Source organism: Bombina bombina, chromosome 5 (genome assembly GCF_027579735.1).
Source record: "Bombina bombina isolate aBomBom1 chromosome 5, aBomBom1.pri, whole genome shotgun sequence".
Lineage (NCBI taxonomy): Eukaryota > Metazoa > Chordata > Amphibia > Anura > Bombinatoridae > Bombina > Bombina bombina.
The window spans coordinates 438756282-438781271 of record NC_069503.1 but is presented as its reverse complement, the minus strand read 5'-3'; the positions used below and the strand labels follow the sequence as shown (position 1 = coordinate 438781271).

General features: G+C 36.3%; 1 protein-coding gene across 1 annotated transcript in view; it reads right to left on the bottom strand.

Moving 5' to 3' along the window:
• CPNE4 (copine 4) overlaps positions 1-24990 on the bottom strand; it is a 943422-nt gene that overhangs the window by 80476 nt on the left and 837956 nt on the right. The window contains exon 11 of the mRNA XM_053714296.1: positions 18555-18688. Coding sequence (XP_053570271.1) covers positions 18555-18688 — 134 coding nt within the window. The remainder of the gene's footprint in view (positions 1-18554; positions 18689-24990) is intronic.

The following is a 24990-nucleotide window of genomic DNA, read 5'->3' as shown; positions in this document are numbered from 1 at the left end:
ATCACTAACTTTTTGTTTAACCATTTTGAAGGAGTTAAGATATATTATTTGTTTAAAATTAATATTCTCTAACAAAATAGAACATTTTATTTTTATACTAGAATGTCCCTTTAAATGGTCGTAAATCTTGACGGCTAATAGGAAATATGCTATTTTACCCCCATTTAGGTACAATGCAGTTTAGCTCCATTTTTTACTAATCTAACTAATTGGCCAAATGATATGACAAACCTTAAAGGGACTCTATACCCAAACATTTTCTTTCATGATTAAGGTAGAGAATATAATTTTAAGCAACATTCCAATTTACTTCTATTACCTAATTTGATTCATTCTTTAGATATACTTTAATGAAGAAATAGCAATGCCCACAGTGAACCAATCACAGGAGGCATCTATGTGCAGCTACCAATCAGCAGCTACTAAGCATATCTAGATATGCTTTTCAGCAAAGAATATCAAGAGAATGAAGCAAAATAGATAATAGAAGTAAATTAGATAGTTGTTTATAATTGTATGCTCTTTCTAAATCATGAAAGAAGAAAATTGGGTTTCATGTCCCTTTAATCTTTCCAGCAGTTAATACAAGCCTTGAAAACACCAATTGTATGTCTCTTGTATCTTATATCAGCAAGTATTTTAAAATAGATGCTTGTGATGCTATACTTGGTTTTAGTTACGCTAAAAATATTGTTTATAAATGATTTCCTGCAGTCTTCAGGGATATATAACATGCTGACTATAAAGCATTTATGTATGCAATTAGGTTTCAGACCTAGTTAGTTAAACCTTTTCCACCATCAAAAGGGAATTTTAATGAACTAGAGAATACTAATTTACTGACATTGTCAAGTTTTAATCATCTCTCTAGGATTCAGGAAGCGGGGGAGAATGAATTAATGTTATTTTCTGCTGTTTTGTAACAAAGTCAAATTCCCCCAAGTTTTTAATGACTTGTTTATTCTGGTGTGAAATCCCTGATAATCCACTTGCATGCACTTAAATATATTCATCTTTACCTGTCATTACAAAATCAGTTTTAGTGTGGCAAAAACTAACCATATATTACAGTACATATTGTTTATATTACATTTGTTAGCACATCATCAATCTGTATTTTTATTTGTGTTCTTTACTGCATTTCTAGCACAATTCAATGTGGCACAAAAAAACATAATGAATATATGCTGATATTCAGGGGTCTAAAAGGTCTCAATCATGACTGGGTCCACACTTCTAGGGGCCCCTTCTGGTCCTAAAATCAGTTTTGTTTTTTCTACAAAGAGGTCTGGCAGGGCCTAGGCTCCACCTGCATTATGTCTGACCCCCCCCCCCCGGTAAAACAATAAGGCTTACAGTATAAGGAAGGTCTATGAGTTTGCCTTTAAAATATGGTGGCAGGGTTTCCAAAAGGCCATCACAGTGAGGCAGCACAGAAAACCCTGCAAAGGAAGGCTGCATAAGCGCATATTCTCTAGTGTGGACTAACCAAGATGGAGGAATAACCAATAGTCACAGTGAAGCAACTGGCAAAACATCCAAAAAGGATGCTAAGGAAATAGAGAGTCCAAACACTCATGTTGTTCTAGGTCCCAGTGAGGTTTAGTTACGCCCCTGCTGATATCATAATTTGTATTCATAATTATCCCATTTCTATTTTTAAAGATCCTTAAAATTTCTATTAACTTGTTTTTTAATCATATACTTCAACGGGGGTAAAGGAGTAGTAATAAATTCATCTAAAGTGCTACAGCATTTTTTTTTAGTATTGATCGAACAGAAATAATACAAGCTATCTCTGGAGCAGGAAAAAAATATTTGCGTATTCCCAAAATCTACAAGTTAAAAAAATAGCTATGATTTTATATTAGCTGTTTTTGCATAGATATTCATGATTTGTTTAGTTGCACGTGTTAATAAATATATAGCCCATAATTAGTTATGACAAACATTTTCCTGTTTTTACCATAAAATCATTAAATTTCATTATTCATTATAAAAAGTATCTAAGTATCTACTCGGCACACAATTTTCTATTCAACATCACAAAACCACCATACCCATTTTATATCACAATTCCAACATTTCAAATTCAACTTCAAAATGTTCAATTTCTCTATTAAACATATCAATAATTGATAATAACTTGGTAAAATGAGTAAACATAGACACAAGTGATTGTCAAACTCCAATTCTCACTCATATGTAATATATATATATATATATATATATATATATATATATATATATATATATATATATATATATATATACAGGGAGTGCAGAATTATTAGGCAAATTAGTATTTTGACCACATCATCCTCTTTATGCATGTTGTCTTACTCCAAGCTGTATAGGCTCGAAAGCCTACTACCAATTAAGCATATTAGGTGATGTGCATCTCTGTAATGAGAAGGGGTGTGGTCTAATGACATCAACACCCTATATCAGGTGTGCATAATTATTAGGCAACTTCCTTTCCTTTGGCAAAATGGGTCAAAAGAAGGACTTGACAGGCTCAGAAAAGTCAAAAATAGTGAGATATCTTGCAGAGGGATGCAGCACTCTTAAAATTGCAAAGCTTCTGAAGCGTGATCATCGAACAATCAAGCGTTTCATTCAAAATAGTCAACAGGGTCGCAAGAAGCGTGTGGAAAAACCAAGGCACAAAATAACTGCCCATGAACTGAGAAAAGTCAAGCGTGCAGCTGCCAAGATGCCACTTGCCACCAGTTTGGCCATATTTCAGAGCTGCAACATCACTGGAGTGCCCAAAAGCACAAGGTGTGCAATACTCAGAGACATGGCCAAGGTAAGAAAGGCTGAAAGACGACCACCACTGAACAAGACACACAAGCTGAAACGTCAAGACTGGGCCAAGAAATATCTCAAGACTGATTTTTCTAAGGTTTTATGGACTGATGAAATGAGAGTGAGTCTTGATGGGCCAGATGGATGGGCCCGTGGCTGGATTGGTAAAGGGCAGAGAGCTCCAGTCCGACTCAGACGCCAGCAAGGTGGAGGTGGAGTACTGGTTTGGGCTGGTATCATCAAAGATGAGCTTGTGGGGCCTTTTCGGGTTGAGGATGGAGTCAAGCTCAACTCCCAGTCCTACTGCCAGTTTCTGGAAGACACCTTCTTCAAGCAGTGGTACAGGAAGAAGTCTGCATACTTCAAGAAAAACATGATTTTCATGCAGGACAATGCTCCATCACACGCGTCCAAGTACTCCACAGCGTGGCTGGCAAGAAAGGGTATAAAAGAAGAAAATCTAATGACATGGCCTCCTTGTTCACCTGATCTGAACCCCATTGAGAACCTGTGGTCCATTATCAAATGTGAGATTTACAAGGAGGGAAAACAGTACACCTCTCTGAACAGTGTCTGGGAGGCTGTGGTTGCTGCTGCACGCAATGTTGATGGTGAACAGATCAAAACACTGACAGAATCCATGGATGGCAGGCTTTTGAGTGTCCTTGCAAAGAAAGGTGGCTATATTGGCCACTGATTTGTTTTTGTTTTGTTTTTGAATGTCAGAAATGTATATTTGTGAATGTTGAGATGTTATATTAGTTTCACTGGTAAAAATAAATAATTGAAATGGGTATATATTTGTTTTTTGTTAAGTTGCCTAATAATTATGCACAGTAATAGTCACCTGCACACACAGATATCCCCCTAAAATAGCTAAAACTAAAAACAAACTAAAAACTACTTCCAAAAATATTCAGCTTTGATATTAATGAGTTTTTTGGGTTCATTGAGAACATGGTTGTTGTTCAATAATAAAATTAATCCTCAAAAATACAACTTGCCTAATAATTCTGCACTCCCTGTATATATATATATAGTGCAATGTTAAGGTAATAGTAAAGGAAAAACTATATGATCTTGGATGAATCAGGTATTTAGGTTATATTTCCATGCCAAATTTCAGGATAATCTGTAAATCAGATGTCATTTTCCTTTTCTTTTTTTTCTTTTTACATTTGTTTACTTTTTTGTTGGGTTTTCCCCATAAATTAAATGCAGGGCTTTCTTGATTCATATTTACAGGTTTCTATGGGCTGATTTTTGTACCTGGAATTGTTATGTAGGCAATTTTACAACTGTTAAAAATGAATAAACACTGTATTTGACATAAGATCATTCAAACTTTTGTTTTCAACAATCAGTGCAGGATTCCAGAAAATATCCAGAAATCCATAAATCTTTGTGGTGGCAGAAAATTATGGGTCACACAAAAAAACAATTAACAAAAATAGAAAACCTAGCTAGGAGACTGGATGAAGAAAAGGGAAAATTACAGCACAAACCGGTTAAAAGAAACAACTGTGATAGAAGCTAAAACCCTAAAAACAATACTGCTATAGTTATACAAGAACGTGGTGGAGTGTTGAAATTGCCATCTATGTTCTTTGTGAACTGTTTAAAACAGAAAGAAGTTGGATTTAACTGGATATTAATTTGTGGTCAAAACTAATAATCTCTGAAACTATCACATTTTTTTCTCATCTGTAGGGTCCACTTGAGGTAGATTTCACTGGATAAAGATATTTATCAAACAATAAATCATTAGGTTTTTTCATGTTTGGTTTAGCACCATCCATGTCTAAAAAATTCATAACAGTAGCAGTACTTAAAGATCAAATGAGTACCAGTCTAAACATATTACACTTTGTATTAAAAGCCTTAAAAAAATATGTTTTTGCTTAGAATTATAGGGATGGGTGTTACTTTACCTGCTACTCACATTTGTAATATTATGCAAAAAGGGGAATTATTTATCTTACCTATGGCAGAGATGGGTAAACAAAAACAAAAAACATCATGGGCAAAGATGGGTCTTTTTTTCCGCTTAAAAGCCTGCAAATTGCAAATCAGTTGATTTTTAGTACAATATGGTTCATATTAGGATACATATTAATGAATGTCAATATTCTTCATATGCCATATATAGTAATAATGTGTAAATGGGCATGCTTATATGCTAGATGCTCATTGGTCAACCCTACTGTCACTTTACCCTCTTGAATTCCATGCCTCATAGACAGGTCTCAAAAATATATTAACTGTCTCATTTTACAGTTTTCCCAAGCAGGTTACTGTAGATGGTTTTCAAAGCTCTGATCTGTTTCAAAGTCTCCTGTGAGATATAGAGTTTCTCATGACTCTATCAATGACAGACACTTCAAACGCCATCTCAAGCATTTGATTAGTCACAAAATTTGTACAGAAGGTCACTGCATGGTTGACCTTGACATGCTGCTGGTCAAAGGAAGTATTGTTTTGTGATCAATAATAGCAGTGCTTTTTAATCCGAGCCTGAGGCAGAAGGCAAAGAAATAAAAATGTATACATTTTACTCTTATACTGAGGAGCAGAATGGGACATATATATTATAAATTGAGTGTATATCATGATTTTAGCTATTACAAAAGCTTTTCTCTGAGAGCTGCGTGTAGATGCCATAACTATTGATAGCTCTACCTGTCAAAACACCTATAAGAAAATGCACATCCTGTCAAGACAAATTTCCTCAAAGTTTATACAATATGTTAATCTGCAATTGCAATGCTCAGCACAAATCAGTTTTTTTATAACTCCCCTGAATAATTATTTAATCTTTTTACACTAACGTGCTTATCTTTCAGGTTTTTATGCAAGCTAAACAAATGAAGTAATTACAGTTATTTATGTGTATAATGTATAATACGTTGGTTATGCTTTCTAGATTTAAAGCTAGGCTAAGATTTATGAAATAGTTTAATTTGCATCTCATAAATCAATCAAACCAAATCACTTTAGAATACATTTTCTGTTTTCTATGTCACTTATAATAATGTTAACTTACTGAGTTATATTTTCTGGATTTTTAATCATTGACATGTCCATATTTTAAACTATCATCAGTGTTATTTATTTATTTATTGGGGGGGGGGGGGGGAGTATGCATTTCTATTCATTACTACATGACAACCAACCCTTAGGTTCCAGATATCCAGGATTTCCAAAGTTGTAGTCTCTTATTTTTATGTCCTGTGCTCTACATAAAGCAAGGAAAAGGGTAAAGGAAAGAGGGATTTATTAAAAAAACTAAAAAAGTTAGTAAAGGACATAGTATGTGAAGTTCCCCACCAGTTTCCACTAAACCATACATCCCAACTATCCCATATATTGCTGGATTGTCACGTGTTGGGAGGTTTTCCTGAAATTCCTACCCTATCAGGGTAGTTCTCCTGGTTTCTAGCAACTTCTCAGATCTGCCTACAACACATTTAAACCCCATCCAACCCAGCACATAACACGTATGGTCCCGTGCATGGCACACCCTTGGCCTTGCCTTTCATGCTGTGGCTCTGGTGACATAACACAGGTGGGCAACTGCTCACTAGTCCCCCTCACCTCGCTTGGAAATATTGTGAGGTTGTCCTTAACCTTTGCTATTTAGCTTTCTGGTTAGTTATTTGCACTGACAAATGTTATGGTATAGATCAGGTGTGCCCAAATGGTAGATCAGAATCTAACCATAGAACTCTAAGTGCTGTCCCGCACTACCCAGGTGCTCAACCAAAAATGGGCCGGCTCCTAAGCTTATATTCTTGCTTTTTCAAATAAAGATAGCAAAAGAACGAAGAAAAATTGATAGAAGGAGTAAATTAGAAAGTTGCTTAAAATTGCGTGCTCTATCTGAATCATGGAAGTTTAATTTTGACTAGACTATCCCTTTAAGTTTTACACACATGCTCACTGATCAGCTGACACACTTGCATTTGCTGGATGGTTAACATCTTGATGAGACAAAAATACATTCTGAAAGTAAAGCATTCAAATTCTTTATGTTTGTACAGGGAGTGCAGAATTATTAGGCAAATGAGTATTTTGACCACATCATCCTCTTTATGCATGTTGTCTTACTCCAAGCTGTATAGGCTCGAAAGCCTACTACCAATTAAGCATATTAGGTGATGTGCATCTCTGTAATGAGAAGGGGTGTGGTCTAATGACATCAACACCCTATATCAGGTGTGCATAATTATTAGGCAACTTCCTTTCCTTTGGCAAAATGGGTCAAAAGAAGGACTTGACAGGCTCAGAAAAGTAAAAAATAGTGAGATATCCTGCAGAGGGATGCAGCACTCTTAAAATTGCAAAGCTTCTGAAGCGTGATCATTGAACAATCAAGCGTTTCATTCAAAATAGTCAACAGGGTCGCAAGAAGCGTGTGGAAAAACCAAGGCGCAAAATAACTGCCCATGAACTGAGAAAAGTTAAGCGTGCAGCTGCCCAGATGCCACTTGCACCAGTTTGGCCATATTTCAGAGCTGCAACATCACTGGAGTGCCCAAAAGCACAAGGTGTGCAATACTCAGAGACATGGCCAAGGTAAGAAAGGCTGAAAGACGACCACCACTGAACAAGACACACAAGCTGAAACGTCAAGACTGGGCCAAGAAATATCTCAAGACTGATTTTTCTAAGGTTTTATGGACTGATGAAATGAGAGTGAGTCTTGATGGGCCAGATGGATGGGCCCGTGGCTGGATTGGTAAAGGGCAGAGAGCTCCAGTCCGACTCAGACGCCAGCAAGGTGGAGGTGGAGTACTGGTTTGGGCTGGTATCATCAAAGATGAGCTTGTGGGGCCTTTTCTGGTTGAGGATGGAGTCAAGCTCAACTCCCAGTCCTACTGCCAGTTTCTGGAAGACACCTTCTTCAAGCAGTGGTACAGGAAGAAGTCTGCATCCTTCAAGAAAAACATGATTTTCATGCAGGACAATGCTCCATCACACGCGTCCAAGTACTCCACAGCGTGGCTGGCAAGAAAGGGTATAAAAGAAGAAAATCTAATGACATGGCCTCCTTGTTCACCTGATCTGAACCCCATTGAGAACCTGTGGTCCATCATCAAATGTGAGATTTACAAGGAGGGAAAACAGTACACCTCTCTGAACAGTGTCTGGGAGGCTGTGGTTGCTGCTGCACGCAATGTTGATGGTGAACAGATCAAAACACTGACAGAATCCATGGATGGCAGGCTTTTGAGTGTCCTTGCAAAGAAAGGTGGCTATATTGGTCACTGATTTGTTTTTGTTTTGTTTTTGAATGTCAGAAATGTATATTTGTGAATGTTGAGATGTTATATTGGTTTCACTGGTAAAAATAAATAATTGAAATGGTTATATATTTGTTTTTTATTAAGTTGCCTAATAATTATGCACAGTAATAGTCACCTGCACACACAGATATCCCCCTAAAATAGCTATAACTAAAAACAAACTAAAAACTACTTACAAAACTATTCAGCTTTGATATTAATGAGTTTTTTGGGTTCATTGAGAACATGGTTGTTGTTCAATAATAAAATTAATCCTCAAAAATACAACTTGCCTAATAATTCTGCACTCCCTGTATAATTAGCATCTCTCGAAAAACATTAATCTGTGCATATAAATGCAAATTCATTTTATGTGTAATGTGAATTTTCTACATAGTTTTTGTCATTAACTGTTCTAGAACATCAAAAAACATGGAGGCATATCATCAACCAATCAGTGAACAGGTTTGTCAGCAGAGAGGGTCTGTGGAAGACCACCTCTATGTCTGTTCCAGTATGCCTTTTCATTGTATATATTTTATACAGGGCATGTAATTTTAAACAACTTTCTAATTTACTTTTATCACCAATTTTGGTTTGCTCTCTTTGTATTCTTAGTTGAAAGCTTAAAGGGACACTGAACCCAATTTTTTTCTTTCGTGATTCAGATAGAGCATGCAATTTTAAGCAACTTTCTAATTTACTTCTATTATCAATTTATCTTCGTTCTCTTGCTATCTTTATTTGAAAAAGAAGGAATGTAAGCTTTTTTTATATTCAGTACTCTGGACAGCACTTTTTTATTGGTGGATGAATTTATCCACCAATCAGCAAGAACAACGCAGGTTGTTCGCCAAAAATGGGCCGGCATCTAAACGTACATTCTTGAATTTCAAATAAAGATACCAAGAGAATGAAGAAAATTGGATAATATGAGTAAATTAGAAAGTTGTTTAAAATGTCATACTCTATCTGAATCATGAAAGAAAAAAATTGGGTTCAGTGTCCCTTTAACCTAGGAGGTTCATATTCTAATTTCTTAGACCTTGAAGGCCACCTCTTATCTAAAGGCATTTTGACAGTTTTTCACCACTAGAGGGTGTTAGTTCATGTGTGTCATGTAGATAACACTGTGCTCACGCACGTGGAGTTACCTAGGAGTCAGCACTAATTGGCTAAAATGCAAGTCTGTCAAAAGAAATGAAATGAGGGGGCAGTTTGTAGAAGCTTAGATACAAGGTAATCACAGAGGTAAAAAGAATATTAATATAACAGTGTTTAATGCAAAACTAGGGAATTGATAATTAAGAGATTATATATCTTTTAAAACAATACAAATTCTGGTGTAGACTGTTAAATCCTGTCTGCCTGTGTTCTACTGACCTCAGTTACCCAGCTATAGTCTTGCTTCTTGCTGTATTTATCCTGGACACAGCTATTTTGTATACTCCAAATTATGCAGCATATCTCAGTTACCAGTCAAGTATTACTTTGATTATCCAGTCTTATGCCACAGCTATATCATATACTCTGTATCCTGCAACATATCTCAGTGATCAGTTAACTATTAATATGATTTGCAGTCTTCTACTACAGCAATATTGTTTATCCTGCAGCATATCTCAGTTACCAGGATCTATTGCTGTGTCTGATACTCAATACTTCTTGTTTTCTATGGAGTCTAAGGGGCCAATTTAACAAGGTCTGTATCGGCCCCAATGCCTCTTAAGATTGCTGCTACTTAACTCATCCACCGCCTCTGAGGCTGTGGATATCAATCTGCCTGATCCTATACGATCGGGTTGATTGACACCCCCTGCTAGCAGCCGATTGGCCGCAAATCTTAAGGGGGTGGCATTGCACAAGCAGTTAACCAGAACTGCTTGTGCAATGTTAAATGCTGACAGTGTATGCTGTCGGCATTCAGCGATATATGGCGGACATGATACGTTACAGCGTATCGTGTCCGCCAGATATTGATAAATCGGCCCCTAAATATGTTGATGTTTGGAATGGATGTGTTATTTCCTGTTCCTGAACCCTGTGGTAGCTCTCTGCAATTATGAATCACAGAATTTCAACTATCTAGGATCCTGATTCCCAAATCAAGGGCAGGTCTCTCCATCTCCCTACCACTGCCTGTGATCCATCTCCTGAACGGTTAAACACCAGATTGTGACAAGGTGTCCATTTTGTAGTCAATATTTAATTGATAATTTGCAGTTGGGTGGATTGTAATCACCAAAACTGATTCATCCTATGGGTGAATTTTCTTATATCCCCATACATCTGCTACAATCCTTTTCAAATAAGGAAATGGTGTTATCATTTGTATAGTAAGTACTCCAATGAAAATAGTCATATTGAGAGTTGTAAATCAGCCAATAAACACAATTTCAAAGACTGTTATTGACCCCTATGTGTTTAACTTTTTGTGGGAGTTAAATACATAGGTGAAGTCCTGATCAAAAACTGATGCTCCCAAGCAGAACATAGCAGATGTGGAAGCGATAATGCAAAAGTAACATGCATGTTTTGCATCAGATTGTCTGTAAGTTTTTCACTAACATTGCTTTAATTCATCTTCTTATGCCTCTTTCTGTATGCTGACCATTGTGTAGAGGGATGTCGAAGCTGCATTGATAGTGCTTGAGCCTGACTGCTAAGCCAAACAGAGTGCTTTAAAGTATCATTTATGCATAAAATATTAAATTCAACCTTGTGTGTTGTTATTCTACTTACTTCTGATTTCTTTTATAAACCCTTACACTTTACCACTTTATAAAGCTGTTTTTGGAAAATGTATTTAAAATCTCTTCTACAAAACGTTTGTAAAGGTTTTCATAGGTGTGATCCCTTGTTAAAAAAAAAAATAGCACCGTAAAGGTTTTCTTACTAACTACAGTACAGTGTGTATATGAAAATGTAGTCCTTCATTATGCTAACCTTTTGTACTTGAAAATAAAGTAAATGTTGTTTAAATGAAAACTAACAGGGAATGCATGATACCAAGGTATTAGTTGTTCCCTAGCTCATGAGGTCAACTCCTGCAGCTAGGGTTGACACCTCAGCCATGTTTTCCTGGGTACTTATGAGTTATACATGCTCAGGGTGTGCAGGTAGGAACATGAATTTCAACACTGGACAGCACACAAATAGGACACTGAACAGCACAATTCATGTTCCTCTCTGCACACCCTGCAGCATGTATAATTCATGTGTCCAGGAAAACATGGCTGAGGTGGCAACCCTACCCACAGCTGCATTTATATGCAAGGAGAGGCATCCCTAAAACCTGGCATAAAAGTTGATTCAGCACAGAAATTAAAGGGACAGTCTACACCAGAATTGTTATTGTTTTAAAAGATAGATAATCCCTTTTTTACCCATTCCCCAGTTTTGCATAACCAACACAGTTATATTTATATATTTTTTACCTCTGTGATTATCTTGTATCTGAGCCCCTGCAAACTGCCCCTTTTTTCAGTTCTTTTGACAGACTTGCAGTTTAGCCAATCAGTGATAGCACCCAGGTAACTTCACATGCATGAGCACAGTGTTATCTATATGAAATTCATGAACTAACACCCTCTAGTGGTGAAAAACCTGTTAAAATGCATTCTTAAGAGGCGGCCTTCAAGGTCTAAGAAATTAGCATATGAACCTCCTAGGTTAAGCTTTCAACTAAGAATACCAAGAGAACAAAGCAAAATTGGGGATAAAAGTAAATTGGAAAATTGTTTAAAATTACATACGCTATCTGAATCATGAAAGTTTATTTTGGACTAGACTGTCCCTTTAATTAAAAAAACAAAGACTATATAATACAGTCTTAAAATATTCTCCTTTAGTTAAAAAACAAAGTACAATGTCCTTTTAAAATTTCTAATACATTTTATAAGATATACATTTTTATTTTTTGATTCCACACCACTATTAACTATTTAACTCCCTTTCACAATATATTTTCAATAAATAAGTTAAACACAACATATGGCAAGACAGCCTTTTAAGACATAAAACAAAGCAAACAATTTTCAAGCAACAAAATCATATGCATAGAAACTGCAGCATATGTTCCCAGGGGATTATGGGAACATCACAGGTGCAAAGAATGTTTAATAAGCATTCAAGGTCAACATAAAGTATAGGTAGTTTTCAAAGATTAAATATAAGAAAGCTTAGAAATATAATTTGAAATGTTCTTAGGCTAAAGCCATAAAGGCTTCAGAAACAGATTGAGGTCCACAAGATACAAATATACTTCACCCTAATCAAGTTGAGCACCTGTGAAAACAGGGAAGCAAGCATTAACTAAGTAAAAATGTTTAGAATTTCTGGTTAATGAAGTTAAAATGAAAGAAAAAAAATAATTACAATCATGTAAGCACATCTGCTTAAATAAAGTAGTCAGATTTTAAATGCATTTGAATTTTAAACAGAAGCATTTTTGCAATAAACTTCCATTTTTTAAAAATGCTAGTTGTAAAAGTTATGACTGTTTTGTGCGGCATATGCACATATGCTGTTTGCACTTGTGTACCAGTATTCAAACAACACCTCAGAGAGTCCGGAGTAGTCTAAATGACACAGGAACAATACACACCACCTCTAACTCTCTGAGCTTTAATACTGGTGTACGGACCCTCACAGCATAGGTGCATATGCCGCTGAAAAACACTAATGCGTTTTACTAGAAGCATTGTTGCTAATGGAAGTAAACTGCAAAGAAAAAAAAAATATTTAAAATTGAAATGCACCCAGGCTAATTTCCCTTTACCATTCTATCCCTTTATTTGCATTAACAAAAATGTGAATATGCCTTTAAAGAGACAGTCAACTCAAATTGTTTTATTGTTTAAAAAGATAGACAATCCCTTTATTACCCATTCCCCAGTTTTGCACAGCAACATGGTTATAGTAATATACTTTTAACCTCTGTGATTACCGTATCTAAGCCTCTTTTGACAGCCCCCTGATCACATGACTATGTTTATTATCTATTGACTTGCATTTTAGCTGTGTTGTGCAGAACCTATGGGCATGAACCCAATGTTATCTATATGGCCCACATGAACTAGCAGTATCCTGTTGTGAAAAACAAATAAAAAATCATGTGATAAGAGGCTGTTTATAGTGGCTTAGAAACAGGCAGAAATTTAGAGGTTTAGATGTTATAAAGTATATTAATATAACATTGTTGGTTGTGCAAAGGTGGGAAATGGGTAGTAAAGGCATTATCTATCTTTTTAAACAATAACAATTTTAGTGTTGACTATCCCTTTAATCAGAGGCGTAACTAGAAACCACATAGCCCAGGTGCAATAATATAAGAAGGGGCCCCCCCACCACCCCACCCCCTCCAAAAAAGGTGAATTTAATACATATTTTTTTTTTATTTTATTACATTTAACACAGAAAAAAATGTGAATCAGATTACATGTCTGCAAAAGGAGGTACCCTGTGCCCACAGTCTGTGAGATGGTCTGACCCCCCTATTACTGTATATATATAGTGACACTATTTAACCCCCCAGTACTGTATATAGTAAGTTAGTGACACAGTCTGTAATCTGCTGGTGAGATGGCTGGCCTGATCCTACCCGCCCAGTACTTTATAAAGTGACCACAGTAGTCTGTGACATGGTCCAGCCCCCCTGTACTGTATATAGTGGTACTGTATAGTGACACTGTTTACCCCCTGCCCCCCCCCATGCTGTAGTAACAAGGTCTGTAATTTGCTGGTTCCACAAACATACACACACACACACACACACACACACATACATGCATAAATACACACACAGTCACATACATACACACACACATAAACACCAATGGGTAAAACAGAAACACTAACCCCTGTAGTCATGTCACACTTACATGATATCAGTGCAGGCAGTGGTAGGTTAACGTTTTTTATTTAAAAAAAAATATATATACATTTTTTTTTTTAAGCTGAGCCCCCACCCTCAGGGGCCCAGTCGCACCTGCGACCTCTGCACCCCCTGTAGTTTTGTCCCTGCCTTTAATGCATAATCTTTAAGGTCTGACTACTTTATTCAAGCAGATGTTTAAAAAATGATATGCTCTATCTGAAAAGAAAAATGTGGGGTTTAGTGTTTACTATCCCTTTAATGCATAATCTTTAATGTCTGACTACTTTATTCAAGCAGATGTTTAAAAAATGATATGCTCTATCTGAAAAGAAAAATGTGGGGTTTCATGTCCCTTTAAGATGCTATGAGGCTCAGTGTATGGGTTTGCTCTTACAAAGATGGTGACATGCTTTCAATATGGTTCTAAAGTACTTTTGTACAAAAGTGGCTGCACAAGGGCATATTCTCTGGCATGGACTAACCAAGCAGGAAGGATGACTAACAGTCACAAAGAGGTAGCTCATATTGCACCTATTCTGAAATGGGGGGGACCAGTCACATCCTTTGCCTGGTTCCTATGAGGTCTAGGTAGTATGTGTGTGTATCCTGATTTCTACCACACTTCCTACAGTCTTCTACTGTTCAGTCTTCAACTGTTTGCTTACTATGCAGTTTATCCACGTCTTTCAGGTGCTTATTTGATGCCATATATATTTACATTTACTGTATGTGTTTTTTATGTGTATATAGACATATTAACACACACATTTATATATATATATATATATATATATATATATACAGGGAGTGCAGAATTATTAGGCAAGTTGTATTTTTGAGGATTCATTTTATTATTGAACAACAACCATGTTCTCAATGAACCCAAAAAAGTCATTAATATCAAAGCTGAATAGTTTTGGAAGTAGTTTTTAGTTTGTTTTTAGTTATAGCTATTTTAGGGGGATATCTGTGTGTGCAGGTGACTATTACTGTGCATAATTATTAGGCAACTTAATAAAAAACAAATATATACCCATTTCAATTATTTTTACCAGTAAAACCAATATAACATCTCAACATTCACAAATATACATTTCTGACATTCAAAAACAAAACAAAAACAAATCAGTGACCAATATAGCCACCTTTCTTTGCAAGGACACTCAAAAGCCTGCCATCCATGGATTCTGTCAGTGTTTTGATCTGTTCACCATCAACATTGCGTGCAGCAGCAACCACAGCCTCCCAGACACTGTTCAGAGAGGTGTACTGTTTTCCCTCCTTGTAAATCTCACATTTGATGATGGACCACAGGTTCTCAATGGGGTTCAGATCAGGTGAACAAGGAGGCCATGTCATTAGATTTTCTTCTTTTATACCCTTTCTTGCCAGCCATGCTGTGGAGTACTTGGACGCGTGTGATGGAGCATTGTCCTTCATGAAAATCATGTTTTTCTTGAAGGATGCAGACTTCTTCCTGTACCACTGCTTGAAGAAGGTGTCTTCCAGAAACTGGCAGTAGGACTGGGAGTTGATCTTGACTCCATCCTCAACCCGAAAAGGCCCCACAAGCTCATCTTTGATGATACCAGCCCAAACCAGTACTCCACCTCCACCTTGCTGGCGTCTGAGTCGGACTGGAGCTCTCTGCCCTTTACCAATCCAGCCACGGGCCCATCCATCTGGCCCATCAAGACTCACTCTCATTTCATCAGTCCATAAAACCTTAGAAAAATCAGTCTTGAGATATTTCTTGGCCCAGTCTTGACGTTTCAGCTTGTGTGTCTTGTTCAGTGGTGGTCGTCTTTCAGCCTTTTTTACCTTGGCCATGTCTCTGAGTATTGCACACCTTGTGCTTTTGGGCACTCCAGTGATGTTGCAGCTCTGAAATATGGCCAAACTGGTGGCAAGTGGCATCTTAGCAGCTGCACGCTTGACTTTTCTCAGTTCATGGGTAGTTATTTTGCGCCTTGGTTTTTCCACACGCTTCTTGCGACCCTGTTGACTATTTTGAATGAAACGCTTGATTGTTCGATGATCATGCTTCAGAAGCTTTGCAATCTTTAGAGTGCTGCATTCCTCTGCAAGATATCTCACTATTTTTGATTTTTCTGAGCCTGTCAAGTCCTTCTTTTGACCCATTTTGCCAAAGGAAAGGAAGTTGCCTAATAATTATGCACACCTGATATAGGGTGTTGATGTCATTAGACCACACCCCTTCTCATTACAGAGATGCACATCACCTAATATGCTTAATTGGTAGTAGGCTTTCGAGCCTATACAGCTTGGAGTAAGACAACATGCATAAAGAGGATGATGTGGTCAAAATACTCATTTGCCTAATAATTCTGCACACAGTGTATATATATATATATATATATATATATATATGTATATAAGCATATACATATATATTTCTAGGAATAACAGAGGCCCCATAGAGCGCAATGTAAAGGCACTTTACCATTTTTTTTCTAACATCCCACAACCGCTCAATTTAAACCCTCATAACTGCTTCTTGCTGTTATTTTTTTTTTAAAAAAACCAACTACACCACACTTAACCAAATTTGCCAGTTTACGGGTGCATGATAAATCAGCGCTCCACTTGTAATACTGGAAAATGGAAACAAAATAATAAGGTTATTAATAGATAAGTAATGGAGTGGTGAATGGAGTATATTTAACAGGAGGACATATTCAGTAACAACCCCAGAGTACTGTACTAGGCTAAATAGTATTGGATAACAATATTAGTGCATAAACAAGTCCTCTGCCACGGGAAAATTAAATTTCTTTATCATTAGACAAAGTTGTCTGTAAGAGATTTGAGCTTCCAGCAAGTAAACAATATCATTAATAATAGAAGATCTTAAGTAATTGACATAAATAACATAAATTTGCCAATAAGTGCAAACGATTCCTCACACAAATAGAAAGAATACACAAGCAATAGCTCTTCCCTTGTAAGGAAGCAAAAGGTCATTAATTTGGGTCCTAAAGACAAATAATGTAGGAAACAGTTGAGGCTCAGAAAGCGTGGATAAACCTAGCAGGTCATAAAGTTTCATCAAAAGAACTCAAACTCGTAACATAAACCAAAGAACATTACAACACTGTTTGCAGTCTTACAATCACATGATTTATTCATCAATGATTACAGCAATAAGAAAGAAATAAGAAAGTTCATAATGTTATGCTGTATTGCACATTTTCATTGGTCAGCTCTATACATTGGCACAGCTGCAGTAAGGAATGGGGGGCTGTTGTAATTCCAAAATGATAGAACACATTGTGAATAAGAATGTTAATTCCATGCTTAGCTGAACTAAAGCCTATAGCTGTACAGTTCATTTTTCTTCTAGACGCCCACCCAACACAATACCTTTCTGGGTCCGTGTATATTAATGGGGCAGACAAGTCCAGATGAATGGCTCATCAGTCAGATAGGTCATGCAGTTTGTTTTTAAATGTTCTAACTAACTTATATGAAATTTACTTTTTTCTGTTGGTATCCATATTGAAGAGCAAATCTAGGTAGGCTGATAGAAGCTAAGGAGCATGCGTGTGTCTTTAGAACTCAATGTTACACATTGTTACAAACACCATTGTTACAGAGTGCTAAATATAAAAATATGATCCTAAGCTCCTTTAAGCCTACCTTGGTTTAATTTTTAACAACGGACACAAAGAGAAGAAAGAAGAAATTTGTTAAAAGAATAATATTTTTTTTTCTTTTCATATGCTATATCTAAACAATGAAAGTTTAATTTTGACTTTACTGTCTCTTTAGCCTCCAGAAGAATTCCTTGTTGAGGTTTTGTATTTATAAGGGTATTTATATTTTTTGTTTCTGTTTCTCAAACAGCACTTGCTAGATATACAAAAATCATTATCATAATAATAAAATAAGAATATATACACCCACACGTACACGTACACACAAGCGCTCATGCACACACATGCACACACAAACGCACACGCAAGCGCACACGCACATATGCACACACAGACACTAAATTATAGGACAACACAACAATCAATAAAATAAATGATTGGAATCATAAAGAACAGTGCAAACTAAAAACTCAAAACTCACACCGATATATCTGAAACACACATTATTTGGATTACAATTTTATGGTCTATGATGCATAATTGTACAATTAAAATTGCTTTTTGAGAATTCATATTTATTCTTATAATAAAACAATCTAGTTTTCATTTATATAAGTGCTTGAGTTTTTACTTTACACACTATCATCACCATCATCATAATATTAATTTAGTTCTTATAAACATCATACAGTATTTCAATTTTATGCATATCAAAATAGCCAGGTGACAAATAGTTAATAACATAGCATCTCTATATGGATATAAGGTATCTAACCAGGTGCATGGTTGAGTGCGTTGAGTCAGCTCATTTAATCTGTTATGAGGAACAAATTACTCAGGTGCCACTGTGGACAAACATCTTGTTGCATAACGCTTTCAGCCATCAGGGCACAGTAAACAGTTACAGAGGGACTTACAACAGGCTCCCCTGAGAAACCTAATGCCATAAACACTATATTTTACCTGTCATAGTCTTGGCAAATCTCACCGACTGCAACTAGTGCCTTCAGATACTCATTGGGCTGGTATGGGTGGATATAGTGCAGAGAACAGCTGTTCCGAGGATCACCATTTGATGCTGTAAAATCAATAGCTACCTAGAAAAAAAGCAAACAGGTGTTTACATATCAAGAGAAGGGATTCATCTGAGGTCATAGTGTGCATAATGTATTATTAATATATATATATTACGTATTTATTATACATCTGCTTAGATATGATACTCTCTTAAGTGGGCTTAAAGACACAGTACACAACTTGACATTTGTATATAGAATGTTTAGTTGTGCGTAATAAAACATCTTTGCAATACATTTTAATGATTTATTTTGCCCCTTTTCACGTGATTTAGCAATTTATAATTCTTAGAACTTGAAATACACCCTGCTGACTTATAAAGGCTAACCCTGCTATAAATCTTCCCTAACTGGCTTTATCAGAAAACAACAATTACTGTACTTTATACTAACTTTATGACAGTGGGAAACATTGGGCCTAGTTTCCAATGAGGTGGTGAAGTGTAGAAACTGGTGGTAACATAAAAATTATCCATAGACTTTAATGGAGATAAATGGTTTTATCATGAGTTTCCAAACTTTACCACCTCAATGGAAACTAGGCCATTGTTGTTAGTGAACACCCAATTGGGCTCCTCCAAATCAGGCAAATGGTGGGCAGAGTTTGTCTATTGAAAAATTATTGCAGCAAAAATGGATGTTTATTTAAAATATGTTAAAGGGACATATTACTCATCTGCTAAATCACTTGAAAGTGATGAAGCATAACTGTAAAAAGCTGATAGGAAAATATCACCTAAGAATCTCTATGTAAAAAAGGAAGATATTTTACCTCTTAATTTCCTCAGCTCACCTGAGTAAGTGCTGTGTAAAATGTTATCTTTCAGTTACTGCCCAGCTACAGGTAAAAAAAAAAATCCCAGCTACAGAAAAAAAAAAAAGAAGGAAGAAACTAACAGCAGCCAATCGGCATCAACAGTCATGAACTCTTTTACTGTGATCTCATGAGATTTCACTTAACTCTTGTGAGATTTCATAGTAAACTTCCTTAAACTGAATAAGGAAATAACACAAGTGTGCATGAGGCTCACTCCCTTGCATGTCTCGTGACAGGCATACTGATTTGCTACCGAAAGTCCTTTACAATGGAGTGTAAATAATTTTGAGGTAAAATATCTTTCTTTTTTACAAAGAGATGGTCAGGTGATATTTTCTAGTCAGCTTTTTGCAGCTATGCTGCATCACTTTCAAGTGTTTCAATATTTGGGTATCAAGGTCCTTTAAGTATTGACTGATATATTATTCTATAGCAACACAACAGAAATGTCTTGTAATTACAAGGTGTTTACTAGACTTGCGCAGCAATGAATAATTCATTCGGAACAAATATTCTGAAAATTGTTTGTTTTTCTGAATATTCATGTACTGTACTATTCGGTATTCAGTTAGTTTAATACAAACGAAATACTGAATATTCTTTGAGATTTACATTAGTTTTCATTAAAACTAATGTAAATGCCATCTTGCTGCAGATGACACAGTGTGACTTTTGGATACTTACCTATAGTGCACTGGGGAGCTGCACTAATCCAACTCTTCATAGGGACCAGGGCCTAATTTTCCTTTTAGCCCAGTCCTGGACTCAGTGAAGAAGGTCAGATTAGTGCACCCTCCCATCTGCGCTAAAGGAGAAGGTCCTTTAGCACAGGATCTGGGACCCACTGCACTAATGTTCGCATTAGAGCGGCCCTGGAGTCTATGAAGAAGAAAAGTATTAGCGTGCCTCCCCATTATGATATAGGTATGTGTCCACTTAAATGGATATGAAACCCAAACATTTTCTTTTGTAATTCAGACCGAGCATACCCTTATAAAAAAAGTTCCCATTTTACTTCTATTTTCAAATTTGCTTCATTCTCATGGTATTCTCTGTTGAAGAGATACATATGTAGTCATCTGGAGCACTACATGGCAGGAAATAGTGCTGCCATCTAGTGCTCTTGCAAATGGATAACCTTCTTTGCACAACTGCTGCTAAATAGTGCTCCAGAAATGGGCCGGCTCTTAAGCTTACATCCCTGCTTTTCAACAAAAGATACCAAGAGAACGAAGAAAACGTATAATAGAAGTAAATTAGAAAGTTGTTTAAAATTGCTCTATCTAAATCATTAAAGCAAACATTTGAGTTTTAAGTCCCTTTAACTTAACAAATATAGAAATTATTTATATTAGTTATGTTTTAAATTAGTTAGTGCATTCATTCAGATATTCGTTTTGGTAAAACTAAATTAATATCCATATTTTCGTTATGAATTTGTATTTGTAACAAACAAATGCACAAGCCTAGTTTTTTTTGTCCATTTAATCTAAGAATAGTTCGTTTGTATCTGTTAAGGTGTCTTATTATAAAGGTCTTCTAGACCAGGGGTCTTCAAACCACAGGTCGTGATCCATTATTGGGTCGCAACAACATGTTTACTGGGTCTTGATGAGATATATGAGAGTGTAGTGTGTGTGTGTTGTATGAGAGTGTGTGTGTATGTTTAAATAAAAAGAGAGTAGCGCTCAACCTGGGAATAAACAATAGCATAATAGCTTGTTATATGGCTAGTTACCACCCAAGAAGCAGTCTCTTTTTGCTCAACATGTGCCTTTCACAGAGAAGAATTTTCCTGTAGCATATCAGTCTGATTCTGACTTAACAGTACAGTCCAGCCCCGAAATACCAGGCAATCCCTCTCTGAACGAGAGAAACAGCAAAACCCCAGACGTACATTTTGGCCTTGTCAGTGAGGTGCAGCCATATCCCTCTAGGCACACTGAGCAACGGATCCACTTCTGGATTCCCACATCACACTTAGGGAGACTTCCCTAAAAGTCATAATTTGCATAAATAAAAAGAGAGAAGAGCTCAACCTGGGAACGAACAATATAGCATAATTGCTTGTTCTATGGCTAGTTACCACCCAAGAAGCAGTCTCTTTTTGCTCAACATGTGCCTTTCACAGAGAAGAATTTTCCTGTAGCATATCAGTCTGATTCTGACTTAACAGTACAGTCCAGCCCCGAAATACCAGGCAATCCCTCTCTGAACGAGAGAAACAGCAAAACCCCAGACGTACATTTTGGCCTTGTCAGTGAGGTGCAGCCATATCCCTCTAGGCACACTGAGCAACGGATCCACTTCTGGATTCCCACATCACACTTAGGGAGACTTCCCTAAAAGTCATAATTTGCATAAATAAAAAGAGAGAAGAGCTCAACCTGGGAACGAACAATATAGCATAATAGCTTGTTCTATGGCTAGTTACCACCCAAGAAGCAGCCTCTTTTTGCTCAACATGTGCCTTTCACAGAGAACTTTCCTGAAGCATATCAGTCTGATCCTGACTTAACAGTACAGTCCAGCCCCGAAATACCAGGCAATCCCTCTCTGAACAAGAGAAACGGCAAAACCCCAGGCGTACATTTCAGCCTAGTGTGGGCCTTGTCAGTGACGTGTAGCAATATCCCTCTAGGCACACTGAGCAACGCGTCCACGTCTGGATTCCCGCATCATGCTTAGGGAGATTTCCCTAAGAGTCCTAATTTGCATAAATAAAAAGAGAGAAGCACTTAACCTGGGAACAAATAATAGCATAATAGCTTGTTATATGGCTAGTTACCACCCAGGAAACAGCCTCTTTTTCAGCCAGGATCAGACTGATATGCTACAGGAGAGTTCTTCTCTGTGAAAGGCACATGTTGAGCAAAAAGAGGCTGCTAAATCCATGAAATGAACTTGTTGTTTGTTGTGAATCGGGCACATTTGGTTTTTGGATTATGAAATTGGAAGATTAACTAAGCTGGTAACTATTTCCTTTTTCTTTTTTTTTTGAGAGGTAGCAATATCTTTCTTCAGAGGTATCATTAAAGAAGGTTTGTAATTAATGGAAATAAACAATAACAGCCACAGCTCAGAAATCTTTATTTTTAACGGAAACAAGATTGCGATCAACCCCTATAGTTGTAGCTTAAACTAATAGTAAACTCCCCCCTTTGGATAAACAGATCCAGAATGTTAGCTATATAATTTAGATGGCGTTTAATTAATCAGTTTAATGAAGATGCGCTTTAACTTACTTTTTAATATAGATATGAAATTCAAATATCCCTTGCTCCGGCTGCCCACTAAATCTATTCTTTTTTCGGAGCTAACAGTTTGATCTATTCTCCAATCAGTGCTCTAGCTGCAACAAAAGTGCCATATGGCTACAGTGCTGATTGGAAAAACAGTTCGAACTGTTAGCTCACAAAATACATTAGTTTTGAAAATGGCGGCCGGAGCGCAGGGTATTTAAAATTTATATACATTAAAAAGTAAGTTATACTGCATCTTCACTACAACTGATGAATTAAACTCCATCTAAAATATCAATAACATTTCAGATCTGTTTATCCATTTGTTTTAAAAAAGGCTAAAATGTTACTTTTACTTTTTGAATACTTAAAGTGATACTAAATTCCTCCCTACCTTACTATCAAAAAGTATTCAAAAAGTAAATGTAAGATTTTAGCATTTAGGCAACAAATGGGAACCTCCATGTTATAACCTAGGTTTCCTTCTCTACTGAGGCCAATTAGGGACAGGTATAAATGAGTCACTAAAGTGTACAACCAATGACTATATGTGATATAGCATAGTAAGTCTGGAGTGTGCAATTCCACTTTTAATATAAATTGGAATGGAAAAATGTTCAGAATTAAATTAAAGAAAAAGGGGACAAAATAAATAATAAAAGTACAGTATATTGCAAATGTTTGTTACTACATATAATTAAACTAAATTTTAAATATTACAACCTCAAAGCATATAATGTGCCTTTAATGCCCTTTGTGATAGGTTGGAAGTTATAGACTGAGAGTATAAAAAAAAAGAAAAAAAAAGAAAGAAATGTGTGTTCTGAATCTACTTGCTCTTCTTCTGAAATGAATCTCCTTGTGTTTATTGAGCTTCCCTGTGTACTTATTAATTAGGTGGTCTCACATTTAACTGAGCACAAATATAAATAAGCAGGTCTCTGTAGCACGGTGTAACACAAACAGCTGGGTGCCCTGAGTGTTCATGAAAACATCCATTAGAGGTTGAGCTCTGGAAAGCAGAAAGATCAGTAATATTGATCCTGTCCTTTAAGCCAAGTTCATGCTTTTTTTAAGGCCTTTAGAAAATGACACATTACTTGCATGTTTAATAGTTATTATAACTAAGAAGTGTAGGAACACAATAGAGGAAGTGAAGAACACAGCGTGATGCAGGAGAAGCTCTCATTAGTGCTTGAAATTAGCAAGAATGCTGTTGCTTTCTGATCTCAACCCTTCCCCTATCACCACAGCTCTTATTCCCATCAAACACCATTTATCCACAGCTGGAGCTTCTGCTTTTTGTGAGCCCCACAATTTTATTTTTGTTTGTATTTATGCACAGTCTGACCATTTCTCTCCCAGTGACAAGAGATGCATTGCAGATAATACATATACATATATATATATATATATATATATATATATATATATATATATATATATATATATATATATATATATATATATATATATACACTGTATATATATATATATTCATACAGCAGGTATATAAATATATATATATATATATATATATATATATATATATATATATATATATATATATATATATATATACACTTTGAAGTAAATTGTAAAGTTGTTTAACATTGTATGGTCTATCTGATAAATCAAAGTTGAACTAGATAGCAAGTGAATACAATTAATTAATTATCCTCATTATTTTGGACCCAGGTAGTGTGCAATGTTTTTTAGCAACCCAGGATAAGGCATATCACAAATCAAACTTATTTTATTGCAGAATATATGAGAATAACAAATAGCGTAAATTGGCTGTCAAATAAGGTGCCTGCTCAGTGGCGTCACTAGGGTTGGTGTCACCCGGTGCAGTAAGTCATGGTGTCACCCCCCCCCCCCTCAGAAAGCAGACACACACAAAAACACAGGCAAACACACATACAAACACTCAGACACACTTAAAAACATACTCAGATGCACACACAAACACTCGGAAACACACTCAGACACACACACAAAAACACGGAGACACACAAAAACTCAGACACACACATACAAAATATGTAAACTGCACTGCATTAATTATGAAGCTCATGCCTAGAGCTGCTCCCTGGCTCAGCAGAACATCAAATGAAAGATAAGCAGAGCACTCTAAAATAAATCACTGAAGAAAAGGTTTAGGCGCGCAAACTATGAAAATTCTGCTCTCTGACTCTGTTCCAAGTCTGTCAGTGCACAGCCCTGGGCCGCATGTCACTGAGCAGTGAGCACAGATAGGCAGG